Source organism: Prionailurus viverrinus, chromosome B4 (genome assembly GCF_022837055.1).
Source record: "Prionailurus viverrinus isolate Anna chromosome B4, UM_Priviv_1.0, whole genome shotgun sequence".
Classification (NCBI taxonomy): Eukaryota; Metazoa; Chordata; class Mammalia; order Carnivora; family Felidae; genus Prionailurus; species Prionailurus viverrinus.
In genome coordinates this window covers 70,628,396-70,654,353 of record NC_062567.1, presented here as the reverse complement: position 1 = coordinate 70,654,353, position 25,958 = coordinate 70,628,396, and the positions used below count along the sequence as shown (strand labels likewise).

The 25,958-nt window shown below is 42.3% G+C and overlaps 1 protein-coding gene across 3 annotated transcripts; it reads left to right on the top strand.

Moving 5' to 3' along the window:
* Positions 1 to 11,196: 11,196 nt before the first annotated feature.
* SLC38A2 (solute carrier family 38 member 2) lies at positions 11,197 to 25,507 on the top strand. 3 transcript variants are annotated; one of them, XM_047868011.1, is made up of 16 exons: positions 11,197 to 11,538; positions 12,745 to 12,861; positions 13,174 to 13,255; positions 13,403 to 13,518; positions 16,412 to 16,485; positions 16,572 to 16,664; positions 16,794 to 16,875; positions 18,523 to 18,605; positions 19,002 to 19,060; positions 19,173 to 19,340; positions 19,748 to 19,827; positions 19,942 to 20,042; positions 20,626 to 20,750; positions 21,087 to 21,231; positions 21,353 to 21,450; positions 22,512 to 25,507. In XM_047868011.1, the coding sequence occupies exons 2-16, from the start codon at positions 12,746 to 12,748 to the stop codon at positions 22,608 to 22,610; spliced, it is 1,521 nt and encodes a 506-aa protein (XP_047723967.1). In that variant the 5' UTR covers positions 11,197 to 11,538; position 12,745; the 3' UTR covers positions 22,611 to 25,507. The 3 variants fall into 3 exon arrangements, with proteins under 3 accessions (XP_047723967.1, XP_047723966.1, XP_047723968.1); XM_047868010.1 differs by having other exon boundaries at positions 12,664 to 12,861; XM_047868012.1 differs by lacking the exons at positions 11,197 to 11,538; positions 13,403 to 13,518.
* Positions 25,508 to 25,958: the final 451 nt, after the last annotated feature.

Here is a 25,958-nt window from a genome sequence, read left to right as displayed (position 1 = left end):
TCTCTCAAATACAAATAAACATTTGAAATGTGTGATTTTTTTTTTAAGTTTATTTATTTTGAGAGAGATAGAGACAGCATAAGTGGGGAAGGGGCAGAGAGAGAGGGAGAGAGAAAATCACAAGCAGGCTCCACAATGCCAGTGCAGGGCCCAACGCAAGGCTCGAACTCACAAAACCGTGAGATCATGACCTGAGCCAAAACCAAGAGCTGGACACTTAACCAACTCAGCCACCCAGGCATCCCAAATACGATGTTCTTTTCATGTAAAAGAACTAAGCAATCTGAAATATTTTTTAGTTAACAGTGACATAGTTAGGCCAATAAAAGTTTTCTACCTATTTTTTTTCATTTATCAGTTCTGTCCAAAAAAACTTTCTGCAGTCATGAAAATGTCTATTTCAATACCGTCCAATAGGGTACCCACAAGTCACATATAGCTATTGAGTACTTGAAAGATATACATACATATATATATATATATATATATATATATATATATAGTTAATGCTATAAGGAACTTGATTTTTAATTTTATTTAATTTTAATTAATTTAAATTTAAATAGCTTTGTGTGGCTAGTATATGTGCATTGGACAGAGCAGTAATAAGGTCCCCTTCAGCAAAAAAATCCTATGATTCTATCATTCTAAGGATCCCAAATTGCGAGGTCAGGATTAAGCCTATGGTTATTAAACCTTTGACCATTAATTGGGTCCTGAAATAAAACTGGCTAACTAGACACAAAATTTTTCAGTTGTTTTTGTTCTTATTTAACATCAAAAAACTATAACATGCAAAACAACAAGTGGGCCAATGGCATACACACCCACTCAAACAAAATGTGTATCCCTAGCCCTGGGTAGTTAATATCTAGTGGTAAACATAGATAAATGTATACAAAATACAAGGAAAAGTAAGAAAGAAGGGAAGTTGGATGAGTTCACTACAGACCAAGAATGGACAGAGACTGTGTTCCCCATGCGTACATTGGTCTCCTGGTTTCTGTTAAATCCCAACTCAGTATATTTTTACAAGAAGGTGGAGGGAAGAGGGGTGCCTGGGTGGCTCAGTCAGTAAGTGTCCGACTTCAGCTCAGGTCATGACCTCACGGTTCATGAGTTCAAGCCCCACATTGGGTTCTGTGCTGACAGCTCAGAGCCTGGAGCCTGCTTCAGATTGTGTGTCTCCCTCCCTCTCTGCTCCTCCCCAACTCACACTCTGTCTCTCTCTCAAAAATAAACATTTAAAAAAAATTTGTTTTAATAAAAATAAAAGAGAAGGTGGGAGGGAGGGAGGAAGAGAAGAAGGAAAGAAATCCATAGTATCTTCTTATTGAACGTATCCAACATTCAGGTTTCTTTTGGAAATTTCCTTTTCACTTTGCATTATGTCATCGACCATTTCAAGGGTATTCACTTCTCAAGCACATTTCAATCAATATATATTTATCAACACTGACAACTGAAGAGTCTCATCCTCATTTTCCTGGAGGTTTTACTATTTACTAGGGGTTAAAGGTATTTGAAGACAAACCCTTCCGAGAAAAAGAAGTTCCTAAGTCAAATATTTCAATAATATTCCATGTAAGAAAAATGTAATAATACTGCCCTGGAATGCATGATTTCTTCATAAGTTTCTTTTTTAAATTGTGTGTGGTTTTCCACCCCAACTAAATTTAGACATCTCTTCAAAATAAACTTCAGGAAGGCTAAATAAAGGGGGGGAGGGAATTCCACCAAAATGTACATTTAATATTTCAGGACAATTATGTTTGTTAATGGGAAATTTCCACACCGTAGTGACCACTAGCATGGGATTTATCTCCAACAGTCTGGCTTCAAATTCCAGTTCCTCCACCTACAAACTGGATGGCCTTGGGCAAGTTATCTAACTTCAATTTCCCGACCTCTAAGGAATGAGGTAAGGTGTATAATAACCCCCACCATACAGTGTTGATGAATTAAATATTCACGCATTTATAAATAACTTGAAATAGCACCTATCCCAAGCAGTGCATGAACATTAGCTATTCTTTTTAGTTACAGTAATTCTAATTGCAGAAACCTATGGGAAAACAATATACATAGTTCCGGCACAAAAGTTAAAACCAAAGTGGAAAAGGCATCCAGCAAGTTCAGCAGCTTTTGCCTCGAAGTGGAAATGAGAGGAAAAGGCCCCAGAAGAGGCCTTGGGGAAACCTCAACAGAGCAAACCCACAAGGATGCCTTCCCAGGCAACGCATTTGGTAAACAAAGATCTTAACTTTCTAATTCAGGCTAGTTTTTTTTTTTTTCTTTTTATATTGTTTCCAAGTCTTTGATGGAACTTGAGGAAAAGGAAAAGGTCACAATTACTCGAAAGAACCTAAAAGGACACGAGAGATGAAACAGTAGGGAGTACTTCTGTAATAAATGTTTCCTTGCAAGAGCAGCGATAAGGGCGGGGTGTCTGTGTAATGTCTAATCAACACAGCAGAAGGGTAAGAGGAAATCTTTGGTATGCCAATTCCAAAAGTCGTCACGGGGGAACCATCTGGAACCAGCTGCACGACAACCCCCACATCCACCGAAGCCTCAAGGGTCTCCTGGTGGGTCTGCGGGTTTAAACGGACAAATACCGGTGCCTGTGGGTCTCCCAGGCCACGATTGATGGCCCAAGGCCGCACCCTTCCTTCTGTCCGTCTGTCCCTCTCTGCCTCCCTCCGGTGCCCGCTTTCCAGCGCCGCGGCTGTCCACGTCAGGAGCCACGTACACAGGCACAGACAGACTCCAACAGGGCGTGACTGTTTCCCACACTGCGATCTCCCAAGCGGGGCATCCCCCAGCCGCCCGGCGCGTTCGCGAAAACCCCGCAGGACCTCAGCCCCCCTGTGGCTTTCCTCAAAGCACCCCGGAAGAACCCTGCCGTCTGAGGGCTATCTAGGTTTCCCCGTCGCAGGCAGGCGCTGGGCTCGCCCCGGGCGAGCGTGGCCCGCGAGCACTGCCCGCGAGCGCACGGCAGCCGCCCAGCAGGCCCCGGCCACGCGGGAGGGGCCTCCGCACCTCCGACGTCCTCCTCCACCCGCCTGCCCCGCACATCCCTTCTCACTCTCCGCACCGTCTTCGCCCTTCCCCCCGCTCCTTCTCCTCCACTGCACACTCGCTCCTCACCCCGTCGCTTCCCCGCCCGGGGCTCGGGAGGCGGCGCCTGGTGAATCACCGTCACGTGGGCCCCGGGTGCGCAGAGGCGGGCTGCGCCTCGGCAGCTCTGGCGCTCCGCGCCTTAGTGGAAAATTCCCGGAGACCTACTGGGGCTGCGCGCCGGAGGCCCCGCCCGCCGTCGCTTCCCTCCTCGCTGCCCCCCTGCCCCCGTCTTCCGGCCGCGGCCCGGCCCCGCCACTGCAGAGGTTCCTTTCTCCCCCGGGAGCCGCGCTGCGCAAGCCCCGCCCGCTGCAGCCCCCGGGCTGGCGCCGCCCGCGCCGCTCGCCCTCGGGTTGGCAGCCCTCACTTCCTTCGCGCCCCTCCTTGGGGCTCGGAGCCGAGGCGCGGCCTTGCCCCCGACCTTGTGTGTAGTCGGCTGGCATCCTGAGAAGCCAGGAGCGGCGTCCTGGCGCCTCCGCCTTCGCCGCTGGGGCGCCGCAAGCCCCCTCAGTCCCGCCACCCCAGATCCGCATGACACGCCCTCCCCCCCACCTCGGGTGGAGTGAAAGACAAAGGGAGAAGCCGGTTCCGATGGGCGTCTTGTCTTCCACTCAACGCGCTGCGTCGTCGCTCAAACAAAGCACGTACTCGGCTCGATTTTTACTTACCCCTACTTAACCACCAGGCAAATAAAAGTTATTTTCCCTTTCCCATAACATTCCTCACTTGGTTTTTCCAACCACGAATGAAATTTATTCCTGAGACAGCAACTTTGGAGAGTTCGTTGACCTCATCCACCCAGGGGTGACAAATGGCTACACAATGACATTATTTCACTCAAAAGGGGTGTGTTATGCGCGTGGTTCACCTCAAGAAAACAAATAACGTTTAACGGTTTCAGCGACTGGTTGGTTCTGGACTGTCCTTTTGGGTGGAAGACACTGAATGGGGTGGGGGGTTGAGAAGTGGTATCAGCGCCAGTTGTCCCAAAATGGGGTTACTTGGAACCGGATGCAGGCGTCTTAATCAGACACAGGGTGCCAAAGATTTCAGCCAAAACTGGGAGTTTTACCTGAGTAAGGATTCCAGAACCAAGCTCAGATATGCTTTTCATCTAAGAACCAGAATTACAGGTATGTTAATATTAATAAACCCCTATTTGAGTATCTTAGCCTTGGGCAAAGAAAGTTTCAGAAACTCACTGAAGGCCGAGAACGAACGAACGAACTAAGTCCATTGTGGCCTAAGAGTGTTTTAAGCAGAACTCATCATTCAGTTTCTCTTTGGACAAGAAAACAGACCACTAACAAGCATAAAAATAAAGGTATTTTTAAATCGCCTTATTTTGGGGGCGCCTGGGTGGCGCAGTCGGTTAAGCGTCCGACTTCAGCCAGGTCACGATCTCGCGGTCCGTGAGTTCAAGCCCCGCGTCAGGCTCTGGGCTGATGGCTCGGAGCCTGGAGCCTGTTTCCGATTCTGTGTCTCCCTCTCTCTCTGCCCCTCCCCCGTTCATGCTCTGTCTCTCTCTGTCCCAAAAATAAATAAACGTTGAAAAAAAAAATTTAAAAAAAAAAAAAAAAAAAAAAAAAAAAAATAAATCGCCTTATTTTGGAAAATGTTAGGAGTCTGAAAATTTTAATTTTCAAAAGAACGGAGCATAGTATACTATTCGATAAAACATAAATCTTCTCTTTACTAAGTATATGCCCATGTTGTCTTGTCTTCTAGCTTAATTCTTGATTCTTAGTGAAAACTTGGCACGTTCTAAATAACCTGGAAGCATGTACGTGAGAATTCACGTCTGCGATTTTGCTTTCACATTTCACTTTCCAAGCTACTTATTGCTAATTAGCAGGTGTCAGTGCAAGAACTATGGTCAATAAATCCTTCATCTTTCTGCAGTGTGTTCGTTCACATCCATTATTATATACCACACCTAGCAAAATAGACCATCCTAGGGTCACATGAAAAGGCCAATGGGTAAATACCACAAAAAGGTCATTAGTCGAGCCATTCCTTCCCCCTTTGCTTGGGGAGATTAGAAAAACAGCATACTGATACTCTGGGAAGTTCTACAGTCCTGACGGAATTGAATACATTTATACTAAAATATCTGTAAAATTCTCTAATTTTTTTTCATTTTTAAAGTTGAGTTTCTGTGGGCACCAAGATTTTCCTTTTCTGACTGAAAAAATGAGGTGTGTACTTAACACAACGGTAATGCTTCCAAACATATGGCTTCACGATATACCTCTTATGTTTTTTATGTATGACTATGTTACCTAATTCTGGTCATTTCAACCTGAGACATCTACAGCAGTACTTCCAGGGAATGTTATTTCTCATAATAAAATTGACTCACGGAACTGACATTCCTTTCCTTGTCAGTGGATGTGGCCCTGTCTGCATATGACCCCTGAAACCACTGCAGTCAACATGTGACCATGATAGGGGACATCTCCAGCATGTCAAAGATGTCAAAGTGAAGAAATGGTGAGCTGTTAATCTTTGAGGAGGTTATCAAGGCCAAGAATTAACCCTATGACTGCCCTGTCCATGGACTTCCTATTATATGAAATAGTATATGAGTCCTTATAACTTAAACCATTTTTAATTGCATATTGTGTTTCTTGCAATAAAAGATTTTCTGCTGCTCACAACATCTCCGTGGTGGCCAGCCTCCAGGATAGCCCTAACCATCCTCACCTCCTGGCATTCACATCTTGAATAGGGCTTGCCAGTCAGGCCATCAGATAACTACAGACCTAGCTGTCAGCTGACAGCAACCTCATAGGAGACTTCAAGCCAAAACACAAAATTGAAACATGCCTAAAGTCACCAGGGTGCTCACAATTAATAGTATTGCTTTGGGCTTGAGAGCTGTCTTACAAAGATAAAATAAATACAACACTTCATTTATTGAGCCCCTACTAAAAACAGAATGCCAAGAATAAAAGACACCAAATGATAAGAAAAGAAAAAAAGGGGTAAAGAGTCGAGTGAGGAATTTGTTGAGGAACTTGGGAAAGGCAAATGCTAAGAAATATGTAAGTCATTGGAATAAAGGGAGGGCTGTGGCTGGGGAAGGGTATTTCCTCACAATGCTAATATCAGGACCAGAATTTTGAATAATACTGTCCAGACAAGAATGTCAGCCTCTGTACATTGCAAAAGATCATATTAATTAGGTGAAATGAAGCCATTAGAAAGCAAGTCTTGGGATCAGTTCTCACACTGGCTTACAGAAGACTGGGTTCAAGAAAAACCTGCCCTTTTCCACCATCAAGCTATTGCAACAGATGTTTATTCAGTTTCTTATTTGCTAGGCACTGAGTTAAATATACGAATTCACTCATTCACAGAACTCCTTCTGTATATCAGGTGCTGTTCCAGGCACTAAAGATTCAGTGATTAGCAAAACAAAGGACTTTTCCTCTTGGAGTTATTTCACAAAGGGGTCTGGCAGAGAGGCAGGAAGGGGGAGATATTAAGCAAATAAACAAATGATCAAATAATATGTTTTCATACCATGAAAAAAATGCAATCAAAAATAACATAGGACAGTGGTGAAATGGAGATTTCATGCAAGGGGCAACTTTTGCTAGGGAATGGTCAAGGAAGTTTTTTCTTTCTTTGTTTTTTGAGGAAGTAACATTTCAGCTGAGACCTAAGTGATGAGAAGACCACCACACAGATCCAGGCAAGGAGATTTCTAGGCAGAAGAAAGAGCAAGAGCAGAACCCTGAAAAAGGAATAACTTAGAGTGTTTTAGGGACAGAAATAAAATCAATGTGGCTAGTATGTGGGGAAAAGAAAAAGTGGTAGGAGGTAAGGTTGAGGAAGTAGGCAAGGGCACAACCAGGCAATGCCATGGTGAATGAGAAATATGGAATTTTATTCTGGTTGCGAAAAGCAGTCACTGGAGGGCCTTAAGTAAGGGAAATAATTTATCCCTTTAAGCAAGGGATTTTATTTATATTCTGAGATCTTTCCGACTGCTGGGGGTGGAGAATGAACTGTGAGCACCAAGAATGGAAGCCCAGAGATGAGTTAGACTGTGGCTTTTGCAATGATTCAGGAGAGAGGTGACTAGGACCAGAGCAGTGGAGATAGTAAGAAGTGGCAGGATTCTGAATTTATTTGGAGGCAGAGCCCTCAAGATTTGCTGATGGATTGGCTATTTGAGGAAAAGAACGGCTCACGATGACTCCCTGGTCTGGGGCCTAAGGCCCCATGAGGAAGTCATGCATGGTGGTGTTACTCTTCTAAATCATAAAAATGGGAGAGGAACAGTTTTGCTAGGGAAATCAAGAGTTCTGCTTGGGCCAGTAATGGATGAGAGAGATGCCCTATAGATATACTAGATAATATGTTTCCTCCTGGTCCTAGAAAACCTCAAAAACTCTTTACTCCTCCATTTATTCATTCGACAAAAAAAGTATTGTCAGGCACTGTTCTGGGTGCTGGCGCTAACAGATCAGAGCAGACTGTTAACCTTAAAAATAAAACTGCCAGTTATTTTACCAGCAAAAATGGGTTTATTTGGGAATGGCAGAGAATTACAATCCGGGACAGGCAAGCCAAGGCAAAACCATAGGCAAGTCCAACAAAGAGAGGAACCTTATTTTATGGAGAAGAAGGAGGAAGTTGGGAGGGGTTGTTTTGAACAAAAGTCCATTGGAGAGAAGCAAGAGTTCAAGTGATGACAGTTTCTCATCAGCTGAGTTACAGGGGTGGTTAACCTCTTATAGAAGATGCAATGTACTTCTTCTCATGTTGGGGCCTGTAAATGATGATTCTTTCCTGTTGAGAATTCTTCTGTTTGGTCTGTAATTGACAATTCTTCTCCGTAATTGTCACTAAGTGGTACCAGCACCCCCTACCAACCTCCCCTTCTAGCATCCCCAATCCATATAGTAAAGTTTTCATTTATTACTTTTCACAAGATTAAATTCCAGCCTTCAGGAGCTTCCATTCTAGTGAGGGAGCTAAACACATAAATAGGTAAATAAACAAATATAATTCAGTTAGTGATTATAGAGAAAAAAACTTATTTAATTCATCCATCTACTCAGAAAGGACCTTCACTTTACAAGCGACTAGGCTGGGTATGATTAGCCAGATTCTACCCTGAAAAGACACTAACATAAACTCTGGTACATAGACATCACAAAAAGAAGTCCCACAAAATATACTTCTAAAGCACGAAGTTCAAAGTACAATGCGATCAATTTCAAATGATAGCATCAAATAAAGAAAAATTAATGAAAGGTTGGTATTCAAGCCGAACCTCAAAGGAAAGATAGAGTTTGGACATACGGTAGTGGCAGGGAGCTGCCTACCACAAGGAATACTAAGGGTGGGGGCTATAAATATAGGCCAAGGCCAGATCAAAGAAAGCCATGAAAGCCCACCTGAGAATGAAACTCCGTAGTTGGAAATGGTAGGGTAGAAAGAAGTAAATATCTCAGCCCACTTGAGGCAAAGTACAATGCTGGATAAATAGAATTTTGAGGAACATCTTAAAGGTCAGTTGTTTAACAACTGGTTGGGAAAGTTAACTCCTTATGCCCTCAGGAAACAAACCCCTGGTGTTTTGTCAGGTGATAATGGTCAAATAATTCTACAGAAGAAAACTACCTATCCTCACTAGAAAGTTCTAACACCCTACCTTGACAATGCATTTCTGAAAATCCACAGCTGGAGCGCCTGGGTGGTTCAGTAGGTTGAGCATCCAACTCTTGATTTTGGCTCAGATCATGATTCTAAGGTTGTGGGATGGAGCCCTTTGTAGGGCTCTGAGCTGAGTGTGGAGCCTGCTTAAGATTCTCTCTCCCTCTCTCTCTCTCTCTCTCTTCCTCTGCCCCCCCCCATAAAATAAAAAATGAAAATTAAAAAAAGAAAATCTAAAGTTGACAACCAATATTTGTGATTATTTTTCTGTCTTAAGTTTGCTTTTAGTAATGCATGGTGCCGCATGCATTTTAACTGAAAGCATAACAGCAAAAACCTAAGCACATCAGGCCTCCATTGGAAGTCACTTGACTTAGCAGATAGACCTCAGATCGGCCTTTGAAAAACAAGATGTTTTTCAATAAAACAATAAAAGAACAGATGTTTCAGTACCTCCCCCTCTTTTTCTCTTTTTCGTCATTTACTGTTCAGGTTCTTATACAGAAGTCAGAACAAGATTACAGCCCTCTCCCCCCAACATATGCACTAACATACATACACACACACACACACACACACACACACACACACACCCTGAATTTTGCAGGTTCGCCTAAGTGTGTGTGGCAGTACAAACCACCAAAGAGTCCAAAGGACAAGAGATCCAGCTGTGAGGGTGCACCTTGCCAACCATAACCACAGACCCTGAGGGCTTCCTTAGCACATCTGACTGGGCAAAGGGACTCACCAGGATGAAAAAGTGGTTTCAAACCTTTTGATTTTTATCAGTTGAAACCTGATATAAAGAAACTTGCAGGGAGTCCTCTCTAACCCACCACTAAGATTGCTCTCCTGACAAGAAGAGTTGATTGGTGTTATTAGGGAAAGAATGTGGAAGAAAGGTAAGTTTCTTCAGTCCTGATTGTGTGTCAGATGCCAAACCTGCCTTAGGGAAGTTCACCATCTCCCCGGGGAGAGCAGACTACAAACAAACTCCAACAATTTTGAGTACAAGACAGCACAGGTTTAAAAAGTCCAGCACCACATGGTTGAGAAAAGAGTTCCTGCAGAAAGAGGGGGCAGCTGGAGGCTCCGTGACTAAGCCTTGGGTGATGGTGAGGGCAAGTTGGGCACTAAAGCAGGAAAGCATATTGTTTCTGTGAGACTGGTCTGACCACCAGAAGGGGTGGAGAACATAGGAGTGCAAAGGGGAAATCGGGTCCTCCCTTGTCAATCACGAACACTGGTGCAGGCCCAGGGCATCCGCAGCCTCACGTGCCACGGAAATAGACAGCTGTACAGATTTCCTCAGGAAAACATTGAAAGCAAAAATTGTGATCACACCCAACCCTTTCCTCTATGCCCTGCCCAATCTCTCCCACGTCCCCAAAAGGAAGACAGCAGTAGGTCAAACTCGTTTGTTTATTCATTCATTCAACAAGCATTTCTCCTAAGGGGCCTTTGTTCCAGCAAGGGATGGACTCTTGCCTTTCGGCAGCACAGAGTATTCCGCAGCGAAGGGGCCCCCTAGTTGCCTGGCTCAGCAAGACCACATCACCACTGGAAGGGAAGGACGGGCTCGGTCGGGAGAAAGTCTTCCAGACTAGCCTTTCAGTGGAGGCAGCGCCTTTGTAAATACGAGGGAAGAAAGGCGAGGTGAGAAATGCTCTCAAATTGGGCCTGGGGGTGGTGGAATGAGTGAAATGTGTCTGCGAAAGGAAAACTGGGAACTCCTACACCTTCTCAGAAGAGCGGCTCCCCCCACCCCGGAGGCCCATCTGGGATCCCCTTTCAAAGGGTCTCTGGCTTACTGGTCGGCATGTAGTTTTTCCCCTACTAGGGTTTTCCACGTTCATACAAAAAGGATAGACCGACATGGAGCTGGCCCCACCAGGCTAGTTTTGAATAGTGAAAGCAGGTCTAGACAGAGAAGAAAGAACGAGAACAGAAATCGACCATGGAGACAACGTTGCTGCGTTAGTCCAAGTTTGCGAGAGAAAAACCCCAAGTAAATCACAAAATAACATGCAGGAGAGAGTTGGGTGGGCGGGATGTGTCCCCAAAAAGCCTGGAGGAGAAAGCAAAGACTGCTGGTAACTCGGACGGAAGGGAAATGAAGCAGAAGGCTCCTTAAAGACAACCGCATGTGTTGGGCACATATCGAGGTTGACATGAACAGGCCAAGATGAGCATGGGGGGTCTTTCCGGGCTGACTAGGAGACCGGAGAGAGTGGGGTTTGGCTCTCCGGAGGGCGGGGGGCGCCAGCGGGCGGAGCTACGGCCCCGACTGGGCCGCGGGTAGAGGGGTGGGACGGGGCGGGGCCTGCGGGCCCGGGCGGGCCGGGGGCGGAGCCCAGGTGGTGTTGATATACAAAGAGACAGCACTCCGGCGGCTGCGGCCCCGCCCCCTAACGCGTCCTCCTGGGCGGCCGCTATAACCCGCTGCTCCGCGGGCAGCCTCAGAGCCGCGCGACGCCGCCGTCCTGGAGCACTTTACCCACAGCACCGCTGGTAGCCGAACCACGCGTTCCTGTATACTCGAGCCTTTCCCTTGAGACGGCGGACGCCGGACGATTGGGGCGGCAATTTGCCATTTCCTTTTTTTTGCTAAAATTATTTTTCCTGCCTATTGTTGGGTTTTTTTTTTTGGTTTTGTTTTTGTTTTGCGATTTTTGTTTAGCTGAGAAAACCCCACTGAAGGCGTTTTCGTGACGTCTCCGGGATACGAGAGCCGAGACCACCGAGGTAACGCGCGCGGGGGCGTCTGTGCAAAGGGCGCGGGCCCAAGCGGGAGTGGGGGAGGGGCGTCCGGGAGGGGCCGCGGCTGGAAGGCAGCTGCGGGGGTCGTTTCCTCCCAGGACTGGCGTTTGTGGTCGGCGGGGCCCGTCTTCGACCCCGGCCCGTAAGGGGGTCGCCGCCCTCCTCCGGACGGGGGAGGGGCGCGGCGCGGGGGCCGCGTGCCCGCCGGGAGGGGAGCCGCATCCTCCCGTTAGGGGGAGGGGAACCAGCCCGGCCCGCGGCCCCGCTGCGGCAAGTCTTGTGACTGATTTGCATTAATAAAAAAATTAAATCGAGGGGTCCTGGAATTTGGGAGCAGCGGAGGTGGGTTTGGGCTTCTGGTATACAGAGGCCACGGTTGGGGAAGACGGGCCAGGAACATTTGATAATCGGCGATCGATATTGCATCAGTTTCCTTTCCGGGCATAGGAGGGGCCAGCCGGGCGAAGCGCTCGCGAGCCAAATGCCTGTAGACGAGTGTGCTCGAGGGCACGGGCGTGCGCGTGTAAACAAACCCTCGCCGCCTCTGCTTGCTGGGTAACGGGTGTTCTCCCTTTCTCGAGAGAGGACTCCTGTCAGCCCTTTATGCCCTCTTCGAGTCCGCTATGTGCCGCAGAGGCAATTCCCCGTGGGGGGACCGTGGGCACGAAAGGACGGATTACGCGCACTGCTGTTGCAAATCCTAGGAACGGGAAGCTGTGCGCCTGGGGTGCGCGCACACCTAACCAATGCCCGGCGTGCCTATGCACGACCAGAGAGGCTGGAGGAAAAGCAAAACAGCCCCCTTGCACCCCACTCCTCACACTTGGGATAATGGAGAGGGTGCAGTACCAAAATCCGTTGGAGAGGGTCCGGAGGGCACGGGCCTCTGCGGGCACATCGCCGCGGTGGGACCATCTTTGTTCTTCGCGGCTTCGCTGTCTGTACTTTTCCGCCCCTTGGCGCGCCCCCGCCCCTCTCGCTCGGCTGGTACTTTTCCACTCGCCTGGCCGGGGATGAATCAGCCGCGCTGCGCCTCCCCGCGGCGTCACGTGACCACGGCGGGCGGGCGGGCGCTGCAGTCCTGACGCGCCGCCTCTACCTTCTTCGCAGGCAGCCGCGCGGGCCGGTGCACTGCCAAGGACAAAAGGAGCCCAGTGTTGATCGCTGTACCCTATTTCCTCCCGGTGCCAGCATGAAGAAAGCCGAAATGGGAAGGTTCAATATTTCCCCGGATGAGGACAGCAGCAGCTACAGTTCCAACAGCGACTTCAACTACTCCTACCCCACCAAGCAAGCTGCTCTGAAAAGGTAGGAGAAGTTGTGTGCTTTTTTTCTTAAAACGGCTTGGGGGGGGGGGGGAGGTCCGGGGTTCTTTACCCCGACTCTGCTTCTGTTGCTTTAATTTACTGTAGCATTTGGAGAGTGTGTAATCTCTGAAAGAGTATCCGATTGTCGCAGTGACAGTATTTCGTGTGAAAGTCGACTCCTACTTAATTCTTAGGCGTTTTACTAAAGGTGTGTGACAGCACTAAAGGGCAGTCTGTGTTCAAGCATTCCGTTGTATATTTCAAAAACAGTTCAGGTTTACCCTTTTTCTTTTTTTTTTTTTTAATCTCACAGCCATTATGCAGATGTAGATCCTGAAAACCAGAACTTCTTACTTGAATCGAATTTGGGAAAGAAGAAGTATGAAACAGACTTTGTAAGTTGAAAATAATAATTTGTTTGTCTGTGGCTTTATGGAGTAAAAGAATAGTTTTACGTTTAGATTTCAATCTAACTTGCCCAAAGCTGGTTTTCTCCATTTAATTATTGTTATATGTTTGGTTATCGTTTTCCCTCTATGTAGCATCCAGGTACTACTTCCTTTGGAATGTCAGTATTTAATCTGAGCAATGCGATTGTGGGCAGTGGAATCCTTGGGCTTTCTTATGCCATGGCTAATACTGGAATTGCTCTTTTTATGTAAGTATGTGTAAGTAGTGAGTCTGCCATGCAGGGCAGTTAATATGACAATAAAACATACTTTTGGCTCCAGAGATGGAATTTACAGTTGAAGTAGTGGAGTTAAAAATCATTTGTGTGAAATTTAAAATGAAAAATCCAAAAACCTCTTTATTCTGATGTGTAACTGCATGATACCAAGAAAGCCAATTAGGAAGAAGTAGGACAACACTTAAAACTAATAATTAAACCAACAGTCTTTAAATCAATTGGAATAGTTAAAAGTTGTAACGGGTTGAATTGTGAAGAAGAACTATTGATAAATCCAAGGTGGTTAGAAATTTTGTTCTGGCAAAATGGAAAGCAAAAATACTAATAAGCATGGTACTTCCAAATTGGTTTATAAGTGAGTTTCCCCAAGAACCTTTGCATAAGGAAAACAGACTTTTTAAAATATATAGGGTGTGGTGGTATTTGCTTAACCTGGAACATGTTTGTTCTAAGAAAAGTGAGTCATAATTTTCTGGACACTGAAAGAACCCATATGTGGTGTGGTTTTTTTGTTTTGTTTTTTTTTTTCCTTTTTAATATTTATTTCTTTCAGGTCTGTGTGGTTGCTACATGCCATAGCAAAGAAATAAATACTTTAATAAGTACTTGCTTTTAAATGTTTTTTTTTTCCTTAGTTGCCCAATTAAAATTACTTATTCCAGTGCTTTCTAGCATAAATGCCTAGACTAGAATTTGGGGGCTATAGAAGACAGTGGTTGTTAACTGATGTGGGGTCACTAATCCTTGGAAAATAAGACAAGTGTGGACATTATGTCCAGAAAAGAAGAAGTACAAAAGTACATGTAAATTTGACCATACATTTTCAGTGATGTCTGTATCATAGCTGTTAAGTACCTATGGGCTCCTGGCTAAGGCAAGTTCTGTGGAAGATAGTGTGATTTATTGTGCAGATGAGGAAACTGTAGCTTACAGGGAGTATGGAATTGTCCCTTTTGTGACAGATGTGTTTTAGTTAGCTGCCTCGTGCCATCTACTCAAGTTATTTTCTCCAGCAGAATAGCATGTTCATGAAAGGAAAAGCAGACCTTTGCAAAGTTCTGCTTTGTGGTGAAATTCCACACTGAAGTTAAGCCTGGCTTTGAGCATTGGAAGCTAGGATTCCAGCAGCTTGCTTCTTTAGCATGAAGCTTTTCAGAATTCTTACTAAGGGGAAGGACCAGGAATTTACAGCGAAAGGACCCTAGAGTTTCAAAGTTTTTACTGGGGAACTTGAATGGCGTCATTGTTAAAATATTTGAAGTCCTTCCTGGCTCTTATTATAAAAACTAGAGACAGTCTTTAAAGGCTGCTGGTATGGTTATATGTTATAATTACACAAGACAAAATGGCACCTGTTTCATAAGTGAAAACAAAATTCTGATGTTACCCTTGCACTTTTGAAATTACCTATACTTTGGTAAAGTCTCTGTGTTTGATTAACCTTTTTAATAAATGGTTAAATAACATCAGGAGTGATGAAGTGAGTGTTTAATCCCATCAGTATCTTACAAGGTATATTTAGAGGATATAGAGGTATGGAGGTAAATGGGCCAAAAGCCACGTGGCTGCCATAGTCTGGTTAAACAACTCTAGCTACGCTTATTAGGCAGACTCAGTCTTGAAATTGAAAGTGACCTCAAAGGTTATGAAGTCCATTCATCCCTCATTGTAATTTCAGTGTAAGAAAGAAGGGCTGAATTTGTCAACATACTTTGAACATTGCTTTTGATTACACCAACAACTTTGTACAGTTAGAAGTAAAAGTAAGGCTGATGGTGTCATTTTTCCACCTCAGACTAGACCCCATGAAACTTGTGGCATGAGAATGGCAGTTTTAATGCAACCACCTAGGTTTTAACTAACAGACATTCGGTTCTTTGCCAGACCTGATATGATACCATATTCAGTGTTCGTGTACAGAATCAAAAAAAGGGGCTCTCTTGTTTGCAGAGTTTTCTGTGCTTTCTCTGGTTTTGACTTTTTTTGTTGTTGTTGTTCTTTTTAATAAAATGAAATCCATACTTTTCTTGGCTTGCCCAGGAGGGGAGGAAAGTAAAGCTCAGTGAGAAAGAACTTGTGCCCTTAAAACTAAGTGACATTAGGGAACCTTTAGTTCCTCCCTATTTTTTAACTTTTTTTCTGTTCCACCAGATGGAGGGGAGGAGATAGCCCAGTCAACTGATAGCCTGCTTGTTCTAGCACAGGCATTGTTTAACTTTGTCATATTACTGGGCCTGTATTTAACACCATGGTGGGCAATATGGTATATTGTCACAGTGGTTACTTCTCTGACTTGTGCCCAGCTGTTTGTAAAGCTGTGCCTGACTATCTCTTTTCCCTTTATAGTCCCATTCCTCCTCTTATTTATGTAGTCCAGGTGGTCTCAAGATCTTTCCTGAACCTGTCTCGGTTGCATTTCACAAGTGCCTTGTGGGCTGGGTTTACTGGCAGATAATTACCACCATTTTATAGATAAAAGGAACTATTAAAATGCAGAGAAGTGGCAAGGATACAGTTAAATATTGCAGTGCCAGAATCAAAGTTCAAGTCTCATGAGTCCACCACCTTAAAGTTGAGCTTTCCTGGGTCTCCCGACACCCTTGAGTCAGGAGGTAAACCCCTGCTTTAACCAGTATTGTAGAACTAACACCTGAGACACGGTGCAAGTTTTTAGTACCAGGTAAGAAAAGATGACACTCTAGCCAGGAGAGTAAACACCAGTCCTTGGAGGCTTTCTGTCTAGCGCAAGAACTATTAGGACACGTTACGTTCCATATTTAATGTGTAGCTACAAGCAAAAGAATGGTCTTTAAATACAGCTGTGCTTATTGATAACCCTGTGCCTTTTCCTTCTCTTCATCAGAATTCTCTTGACATTTGTGTCCATATTTTCCCTGTATTCTGTTCATCTCCTTTTGAAAACTGCCAATGAAGGAGGTATGGTAGCATTCTTGAGATTTCTAAAACAATTTATGCCTGTCACGATTTTCTCCCTTCATGCTTCTGTGTTCTTCATATTACAGGGTCTTTATTATACGAACAGTTGGGACATAAAGCATTTGGATTAGTTGGAAAGCTTGCAGCCTCTGGATCAATCACAATGCAGAACATTGGAGGTAAGGATTTTTAAAAGGTGATTTGGGTAGACTTTTTGCTCTTTGTGTAGCACACAGTGGTGACACGTTACTTTCGGTGTCACATGCCACATTTTGCACTTGTAATGGTATAATTTTGTTTTCCTCCAGCTATGTCAAGCTACCTCTTCATAGTGAAATATGAGTTACCTTTGGTGATCCAGGCATTAATGAACATTGAAGATACAACTGGGTAGGTGCTAAGTAAGGTTACTCATAAGAAAAATTATAGTCTAAAATGGTTAGATACATTTTATCAAAGTTGGATACAAAATAATTACCAATAATTTTTCCGTAAGTGTTCCTGTTGAAATTGAGCAAGAAGTCCCCCATCAACTGAGCTGAACTCTTAAGAAAGAGGGCAGGTTGAAGCTAGTGCTGTAACTCTGAATAACTTCTGTAACCTGTGTGTGAAAACAGGTTTTCTAGAACTTCACTTTTTTTTTTTTTTTTTTTAATTTTTTTTTCAACGTTTTATTTTATTTTGGGGACAGAGAGAGACAGAGCATGAACGGGGGAGGTGCAGAGAGAGAGGGAGACACAGAATCGGAAACAGGCTCCAGGCTCTGAGCCATCAGCCCAGAGCCCGACACGGGGCTCGAACTCACGGACCGCGAGATCGTGACCTGGCTGAAGTCGGACGCTTAACCGACTGCGCCACCCAGGCGCCCCTAGAACTTCACTTTTTTTATATTCATTGAGAGATTGTAGCTGAATAACACATACTCCAACCTAAGTCAGGTTGAAGCTTTGAGTAATGTTAAAGACCAATCCTGTCTGATTTTTTGTAAATTTGAAATTCTTAAAGCTTAAATCTGTTCAAAATGTATAATACCAGAAAATGTATGACCACACTGTGGAAACCTTATCCTTGTAGCAAAGTTATTCCTCCCAGTGGAGGAACAGGTTTTTATCTAAAGTAAACATGGGGAAGGATCATTCACTTGCCCGCCTGCAGCTCATTATCTCAAAGTAGAGCAATGTGGTTATCTCTTTGGCTTGAGAAATTTAATAAGCCACCTTAAACACTAGTTTTCTGTGGGGTCTTTGTTGCCGAAGTAAGTGGAGTAGAATTCACAGGGCATTTAGAATTTGGAAAGGCTATTTAAAAGAGGGTATGGTTGATTACCTGGAAAGGAAGAGACCTCGTTAGAACTCTTAGGACACATGGGTAATCTTTTCTCTAAGTTCAGAAGGGACCTTTTGACTGTTTTTGGAGTCAAGGTGGGTCAAGGTGTCACAACATACTTTTGACAACCTGGAATAAATCCTGGTTTGGGGAATTGGGTTTTGTTGTCTTTTCTTTGCCTGTGTATTTTACCTAAGTATGAAAAAGTCTCCTTGTTGACGTGTTGAATAAGTACTTGTGCTAATGGATGTCTGAAAGAAACTTCTTTTAAATTTTCTTGTCTCTAGCATTAAAAATTGCAGGCTCTAAAGCTATCTGTTACAGAGTTGGTGTACAATTCTTCTCAAAATGCTTCAAGATAAGATTACTGGCCTAACAATGCTGCTTTGTTCCTTACATTAGTATCAAGCCTTTAAGAAGCATTTTATGTTATGAATCAGCTGGCAGCCTTCCCAGAGCAGACAGTGGGACAAAAGTTTTACTGTTCACACCCCATTTCTAACCTGAGTGAATATTCAGCTAGCACAGAGTTAGACATTTATTCCTGCCTATGCTCTGTCTGTGAATAAGCAGCACTTTTTCCAAACTTGTCTTTTTTGTGTGTTTATTTTTATAGTATTTCTATAAAATGAGTCCCAGGAGAAGATGTGTCTAACGTTCTGGGGATTTTCGTGATTGGTTTTGACCTTGTTTCTCTTTTCTTTAATTCAGACTGTGGTATCTGAACGGTGACTATTTGGTTTTGCTGGTGTCGCTGGTGCTCATTCTTCCTCTGTCACTGCTGAGAAACTTAGGTGAGCAAACTCCTCTCAAAAGAATTGAAATGAGCCTCTCACCAGCTAGTTGGCTTGCCCTTAATAGAAACGGAAAGCCAACAGGTCCCCAACACATAACTTTGGAAGCGGGAGAATACACCCCTGTGTAGGCCTTTCAAAATCCTGTGGCCAGGGGCTAGAATGTCTTGTTGACATTTGTTAATATCTCTGCTTCATAAATAATCATACAAAATGAAAGTTTCCACTCCTTCAGTTATTTATTTTTACATAATTCTATACCTGGGTATTTAAGAATTAGAAATTTCGTATTGTGTTCACACTAAAGTCTTCTAGGCAGCATTGAGTTACTTAGTTGAGAAAATATATTTGCCTGCAATCTGCTGAATTAAAGTTTAATTTCTGCCCCTCTTACAGGATATTTGGGATATACCAGTGGCCTTTCCTTACTGTGCATGATGTTCTTTCTGATTGTGGTAGGTATAATTTTTCTGTAACACTAGAGATTCTCTTATGAGCCCAGTCACACTATTCAGTTTAACAAATGCAAAATTATTCAATTTAACAAATGCAAAATAATGTTTTCAGGTGATTTGCAAGAAATTCCAGATCCCTTGTCCTGTGGAAGTTGCCTTGATAATTAACGAAACCGTAAACAGCACCTTAACACAGCCAACAGCTTTTGCACCTGAGATGGTATTTAATGTGACTGATGACGATACTTGCAAACCACGTTATTTTATCTTCAACTCCCAGGTAACTGAATATAGTCTTTATTTCCTTAAAGTAAGATTTTAGGGAAGAAGAGAGGGAAACTCTCCACCAGAAATTAATTCCCAAGGAAAAGGGAGGAGAGTGAATAGCTACTCTTCAACCATGAGTAGCTAGTTATTGAATTATTGAGGACTGAGAAGAAAGCCGTAGGTTTGTATCTTAATATAGATGGAGAAATGAACTAATCCTATGATGTTAATAATTGACACATTTAGAAGTTAGTATGTTGGTCACACTTAGTGAACAGATTAGAAGGGAATCTAATTATGCAAGGGAGACTTTGAGGTTCTGATCCTAAAATTCATTAATACAAAATAGAAGCTGCAAAACTGTGGTAACACAACGTGTTCCATAAGGATTTTAAGTAAATTTTTACTTTTTTTTTGCAGACTGTCTACGCTGTGCCAATTTTGACCTTTTCATTTGTCTGTCATCCTGCTATTCTTCCCATTTATGAAGAGCTGAAAGGGTGAGTGTTTTACTTATTTTTATATACATTCGTTGGGAAAGTTAGAAAAGTATTAGATTACTGCGACAACTACTGCTAAAATACAGATTTGTATTTTTCTCTGAACTTACACAGCCGCAGCCGTAGAAGAATGATGGATGTGTCCAAGATTTCATTTTTCGCTATGTTTCTCATGTACCTGCTTGCTGCCCTCTTTGGATACCTGACATTTTATGGTAAATAATGTCTGGATTTCAGAAAAAGACACTTTGTGAAATAAAATCGATACTTTCTTGTGTATAATCTATCACTTCTATTCTGTCTATTTTGGTATATTTCATATCTGTGATGAGAACCTGAATTTGGAGCTTTAGACTATAGGAATATAGTGTATTTAATCAGTGACTTCTCAAGCCCAGGTTCATCTCATTAGTCATGTGATGGCATTTGTATGTGATGCGCTTGCACCTAAATTCATCCTCCCCACCTCCTCTTCCAATCACTTTTCTGTTATACAACACAAACTGTAAGCCAGACCATGGGATTTAGCTATTTAGCTCCTGTTGTTTTTGATGGGGGTCATGTGGCTAAATCTGCTTGGTATTTAGGAAAATTTCCCTTCAATGTTATTTTAATTGCATTAACCCTAATTCCAAATTAATCTTATTAGCCTCTTAGTTTATAGTCGTTTTGTGAGTAGCTAATAACTGGTGTAAATTTGCTGTAAGTTAGATTTGTTAGATTTTCTACCTGATCTCTAGAGGAAATGGCACACTTGAAGCTTTTTTTTTTTTCTTTTTTTTTTGTCTTTCCCCATAGAACATGTGGAGTCAGAATTGCTTCATACCTACTCTACTATCATGGGAACTGATATCCTCCTTCTCATCGTTCGGCTGGCTGTGCTAGTGGCTGTCACTCTGACAGTACCAGTAGTGATTTTCCCGGTAAGTAATCCCCTCCCTGCTCTGCTTTCATTCAGTAGGAATGCATTTTTAAACGTGGAGATTTGTGAGCAACACCAAGTTGATGGTCGTTTTCGAGGGATTTTTTTTTTTAATACTTTGTAGATTTTCCAGACATCTTGGGGCATTTTTTCCATAATTGAAGATCTAAAATGATCTTCGGCATCCAGATGTTAAGGAAACGGCAGCAGAGGAAGGGACACAATTTAACAATTTAGAAAGCTGCTTTTTTAGATATATTTCCCGTTATTTGGGATTTTTTTTCTCCCATTAATTCAAAGCTGGAATTGCAATTTCTGTATGTGTTTTCTTTTGCAGATCCGGAGTTCCATAACTCACTTGTTGTGTGCAGCAAAAGATTTCAGTTGGTGGCGTCATAGTCTCATTACAGTGTCTATCTTGGCGTTTACCAATTTGCTTGTTATCTTTGTCCCAACTATTAGAGACATCTTTGGTTTCATTGGTAAGTTTGAGCAAGTGTCAGAAGTTTTTTCACATATAAGGGATTTTAAAGTTTAAAAAATGAATGACAAGCGACTCACTGATTTGTCAAGACAATTTGTCAAGAAAATTTTCTTTTACAGGTGCATCTGCAGCTGCTATGTTGATTTTTATTCTTCCATCTGCTTTTTATATCAAGCTAGTGAAGAAAGAACCTATGAAATCCGTACAGAAGATTGGGGTGAGTGAGATACCCTGACTACCAGAAACTGTAATCTTCTAACCAGAATTTCCTCACCTGGTTTTAATTTTAGTCTCTTAGCTGTTTGTTGTGGTTATACTTCTGAGTTTCTAGCAAATAGTTCTATAATGGTATATTCTGCATACAGGTAGAAGGTTGGGGGACGGGCGGTGAAAGACCATTTTGCTTCTAATACAAGCCTAAGTTAATTGCAGGAAAGCTGTTGAGATATTTTAGAGAGAGGAATAGAGATAAAGAGTGGAGATACTGACTCAGCTTTCAGTAGTAGTTTAACTGGTGTTTGCTGGAGTGCCCCTTGTGACAGACACTCAAATAGGCCTTCTTGTTAAAGGAGAGAACAGAACTAACCATCTTCAAAGCAAAGCTGTGGGGAGCTGTCACAACACTTCAAAGTGCCATAATGTACTTTAAAGTGGAATAACAACTAATTTTACAAAGAATATGATATGTTAACTGGTGGTGGGGCTATTTAGGGAGAAGACTGCTTTTTAGTCGTTACTCTGCTACAATTCGAGTCTGATTAAAGAACTAGAATTGCTTATAAAAAAAAAACTGCCATCTTGTTTCATTCAAAATATATAGTGGCAATAATTGAAGGGGGTAGAATTAGGAGTAAAGTTACTCCTGTCTCTTTGGAAAACTTCTGGCTCTGATGCAGGCTGCATTTTAGGATGACTTCGGTTTGATTCTGTGATTGAAGTTTTTGCTTTAAAAAATGCAAAAAACCCAAAACAAAAAATCAGTCCCATTCTATTACATGAAGGAGTTTATTAAGCAAAGAACATTTATTTACCTTTTCATTTGAGACAAAGGAATGAAAAAGCAAAACTTGGGAAGATTTCAAAAGTAGACTTATTTTGTACTGCAGGTAACCCCCTGGTACCTTAACAACAGTTTAAATATCTTTAGCAAGTTAGCAAGGTATGTGAAATGCTGTCAGCGTAATTTTAGTAATTACAAGACTGTTTTTAAAAGTAAGAAGGAATGTTGAGTGGATATATTTCTTTGCTTGCTGATCAGTTTCTCTTTGCTCATTGCAGGCTGTGTTCTTCCTATTAAGTGGCATAGTGGTGATGACCGGAAGCATGGCCTTGATTGTTTTGGATTGGGTGCACAATGCCCATGGAGGTGGCCATTAACTGGCACCACTGAAACTCCCATAGTCCACTTGATGCCAGTGTTGAGTCAACTCAACTCACTATGAAATTTCACCTAATGTTTTCAGTTTCACTTCCTTTTGAAGTGCAGATTCCTCGCTGGTTCTTCTGAGTGCAGAATAAGTGAACTTTTTTTTTTTCTTTTTAAAGAAATTATTCTGTATACTAGAAATGGATATTAACAACAAAACCACGAGTCTCGGGTTAATGGAAGTGACAATTTTATTCCATTCCAGAGAATGGACGAACTCTTAACTTTTATCAAGCCACATGTTTGGCTGTGTCATTGTTTAACTTGGATATTTTATGATTTTACTTGAATGTGCCTAATGGAACCATTCGATGTGAGAAATAGTTCTTATTAATTTACAGCAAAGTATTGAAATAACCATTGAGGAAAACACTATTATGTTTTTGTACCAAAAATATTTAAAGACCTCAGAAGCACTATTTTACTTTTAAAAAAATTGCTTTTTTTTTAAACCTTCTCCAAAAACAACTGTCAACAAATTCCATTAAGAAAAACTCATTGGTATTTAAAAACAAATGTTAGTATTATGAAATGATTTGCCTTTTTGTAGGCATAATAAGCCAAATACTTTTTTTACCCAAAAAATTTTTAGAGAAAATGATGTAATGAAAAATTGTACCATGAATAGGAGCATAGTTTTTTCCATTCAGACTTCACCATTAAAGAATAATTGAATATTGTTATACCAAATCAGGTGAATTTGTTCATCACTTTTCTTCTGTGGCCCCAAATAATTTGCTTCGTTCAGACTGAGATATTTATGGCTTCAGTCTGTTAGAATGGAAGATATAATGCAAATATTTCTGTGGAAAGTAAAATAACTAATTTTGAGGTACCAAATAGTGCAATTGGGTAAAACAGGGTTTATTCAGTTGCATCTGTCTCCAGAGTTGTATTGACAGCTCTGGGTTTTTTGGGCCAGCCCTTTTTTGACATTGCTTCCAGCAGTGGAAAATGAGCATTTGATGGCTACAGGCCAAAACTATTGTATCCAGAGAGTGCAACTTTTCAAAATGCTCATCTGCTCCTGGAAGTGTGAATTACTTGATAATGTATGGCTTAGTTGTGTTCATGTTTTGTCTACAGTAGAGGTCTAATTTCACAGGTTACACCGATATTTGGTATAAGTTCTCTTTGTATAGGCCACTGGGTTTCTCATGCAGTAATTTTTTAAAAACTCATTTGCACTGGATTGTCATCTCATTCTTGTACAACACAGAATTGTTTACATCCAACAAGTGGTTAGCTAGGGAAACCAGTGCAACCTGAGTGTAAGGAGTTGGTCCAACTGCATGTGCACCCTGCCATTTCAATGCCAGTTAGAAGTGAAAAAAATTACTTGGCTTTAAGAGCACATTTATTGTACGTTATGGTGTATGGTGAATATATTAAATAATGTGGTACTTTGCTCATCAGGCATAATGTCTAAAATCCAGTATATACATAATTCCATTAGTGGTTGAGGGAAGCAAATAATGGAATCATTAATTGGTCATCTGGCTCTTAAGGTTTTCTCTTGAACTAAGCATTTCTAGTTGTAGGGCCAGAAATGTGGCAGACATGGTTTTTGTTACACATTCTTGTATTATATGTGAGTAAATTGCAGACAGGATGTGTCTGTAAAGACCCTTGTGGATGGAACTGGAAGACGTCTTGTAGTGCTACATTGGGTGAAACCAATGATCCATTTTTGTTTCTACAAAAATTGAGTAATTGGGGACCATCTAGAAAGGCAGTGAGAAGATGGATTCTACAGCACTGCTTTCATTTAATTGGGCTTTGGCACTCCCTTCAAATCCAGAACCTCACCTCTAGTTCAGACCGAGAATTGGCACTTCTACTTGAGTTCCTGGAAGGATTGCCGACTTTGTATCTGAGACCTGCCAGGGAATATACCAAGTAGAGTTGTTTTCTACAGTTTACATCCTTTCAATGTGGGAGAAACTACCATGGCAACCAGAAAGGAATGGAAAAAAGAATTTTCTTCTCACAGCGAATTGATGTGGGGAGGCTCCTTCAATCCTCTTTGGCTGTTTGAGGTTCAAAATGAACTGCCTAGAGTAAATTCCATTGCATGATATTCTTGGAGCTATCTTGTCTGCCTTGAGGTTCCTAAACAGTGAATTCCCATTAATGAGCAGTCTTCAGTATTAAAACCACTGTCTTGTCACCTCATTTTGCATTACTGTCTTCCGTGGATGTTTCAGTTATAACTGTAATGTTATTTATAGAACAGCATTAATCCATTAAAGCTAACCTATTTTTCAATATTTATGATAATCTGTACATACATTGTCTGTCCATATGTATTTGTAATATATAATGTATATAATGTCAGGTTTGGGTCTGGGTTCAAGTGTATATATTCCTGTAAGTTTCTTAACTGCATTTTGATGAATTCACATTATGTATCTATAAGAATTGTCCCCAAAGTACCTGTACAGAGATTTCAATATAAACAAATTGACAAATTATGTAAACACTAAAACCTTAAAGTATTCTTTAAGTTGTATTTGCAATAAACAGACTGGATGAACATCACATTTTTTCATGAAAACTTGGTGCAAATTCAGATCTCTTATTTAAATTTTAAATAAGGTCTAATTTTCAAAATGCAGTAGTTTCAAAATGTGATCTAGTGTAATGAAATCAAATGTGATCTAGTGTAATGAAAGATCTTTGAGAACCTGGGTGTGTTAGCTTTATGTATATAGTGTAAATACCCCCACTGTACTGTTAGAGGCCAACACTTCTACTAGGACTTGTTGGCAAAGAGTGCTACACCGTTTCAATGAAACAATGTATGTTTGTTTTAACTGAACTAAAATAAATACATGCTTAATCCTGAGTAGTCCGTGTTTTCTTTGAGGTAATGGGATAAACAGTCTCTGGTGTATTTTACATCAGGACCTACTGAGGTGTCCATATAATGGTAAGGAGTATGATGAAGAGAATGGTCAGAAAAAAGTTTTCAAGTTCCTAAAAGTGTGAAGAGGGAAGGAAGAACCTGCTGAAAGGCCTCCCAAGGACCCAGAGTTGGGCCTGCTGTGGGTAGGCCAGTAGTGCATCAGGATCACCTGGGAGCTTTTTATGAGTGCAGCTACACAGTCTGATTCCATAGGTCTGGAGGGCAGCCCACAGGTCACCCCCACCCCCACCCCAGAAACCTACCCCAGCTGATGCTGAGGCACAGATAAAACTAAGGGGTGCTGAAATAGGCCTAGGAAGAAGTCCCATGGAGTTCAGCTTAGGTGAGGTCCCAGGAAAGCATCAGCACTGTGGCTGCAGATGAATCCGCA

Coding starts and splice junctions, on each gene's coding strand:
- SLC38A2 (XM_047868011.1), top strand. CDS start 12,746: ATGAAGAAAGCCGAAATGGGAAGGTTCAATATTTCCCCGGATGAGGAC. Junction 16,876..18,522: donor AACATTGAAGATACAACTGG/GTAGGTGCTAAG, acceptor TCTTTAATTCAG/ACTGTGGTATCTGAACGGTG. Junction 21,232..21,352: donor AGACATCTTTGGTTTCATTG/GTAAGTTTGAGC, acceptor TTTCTTTTACAG/GTGCATCTGCAGCTGCTATG.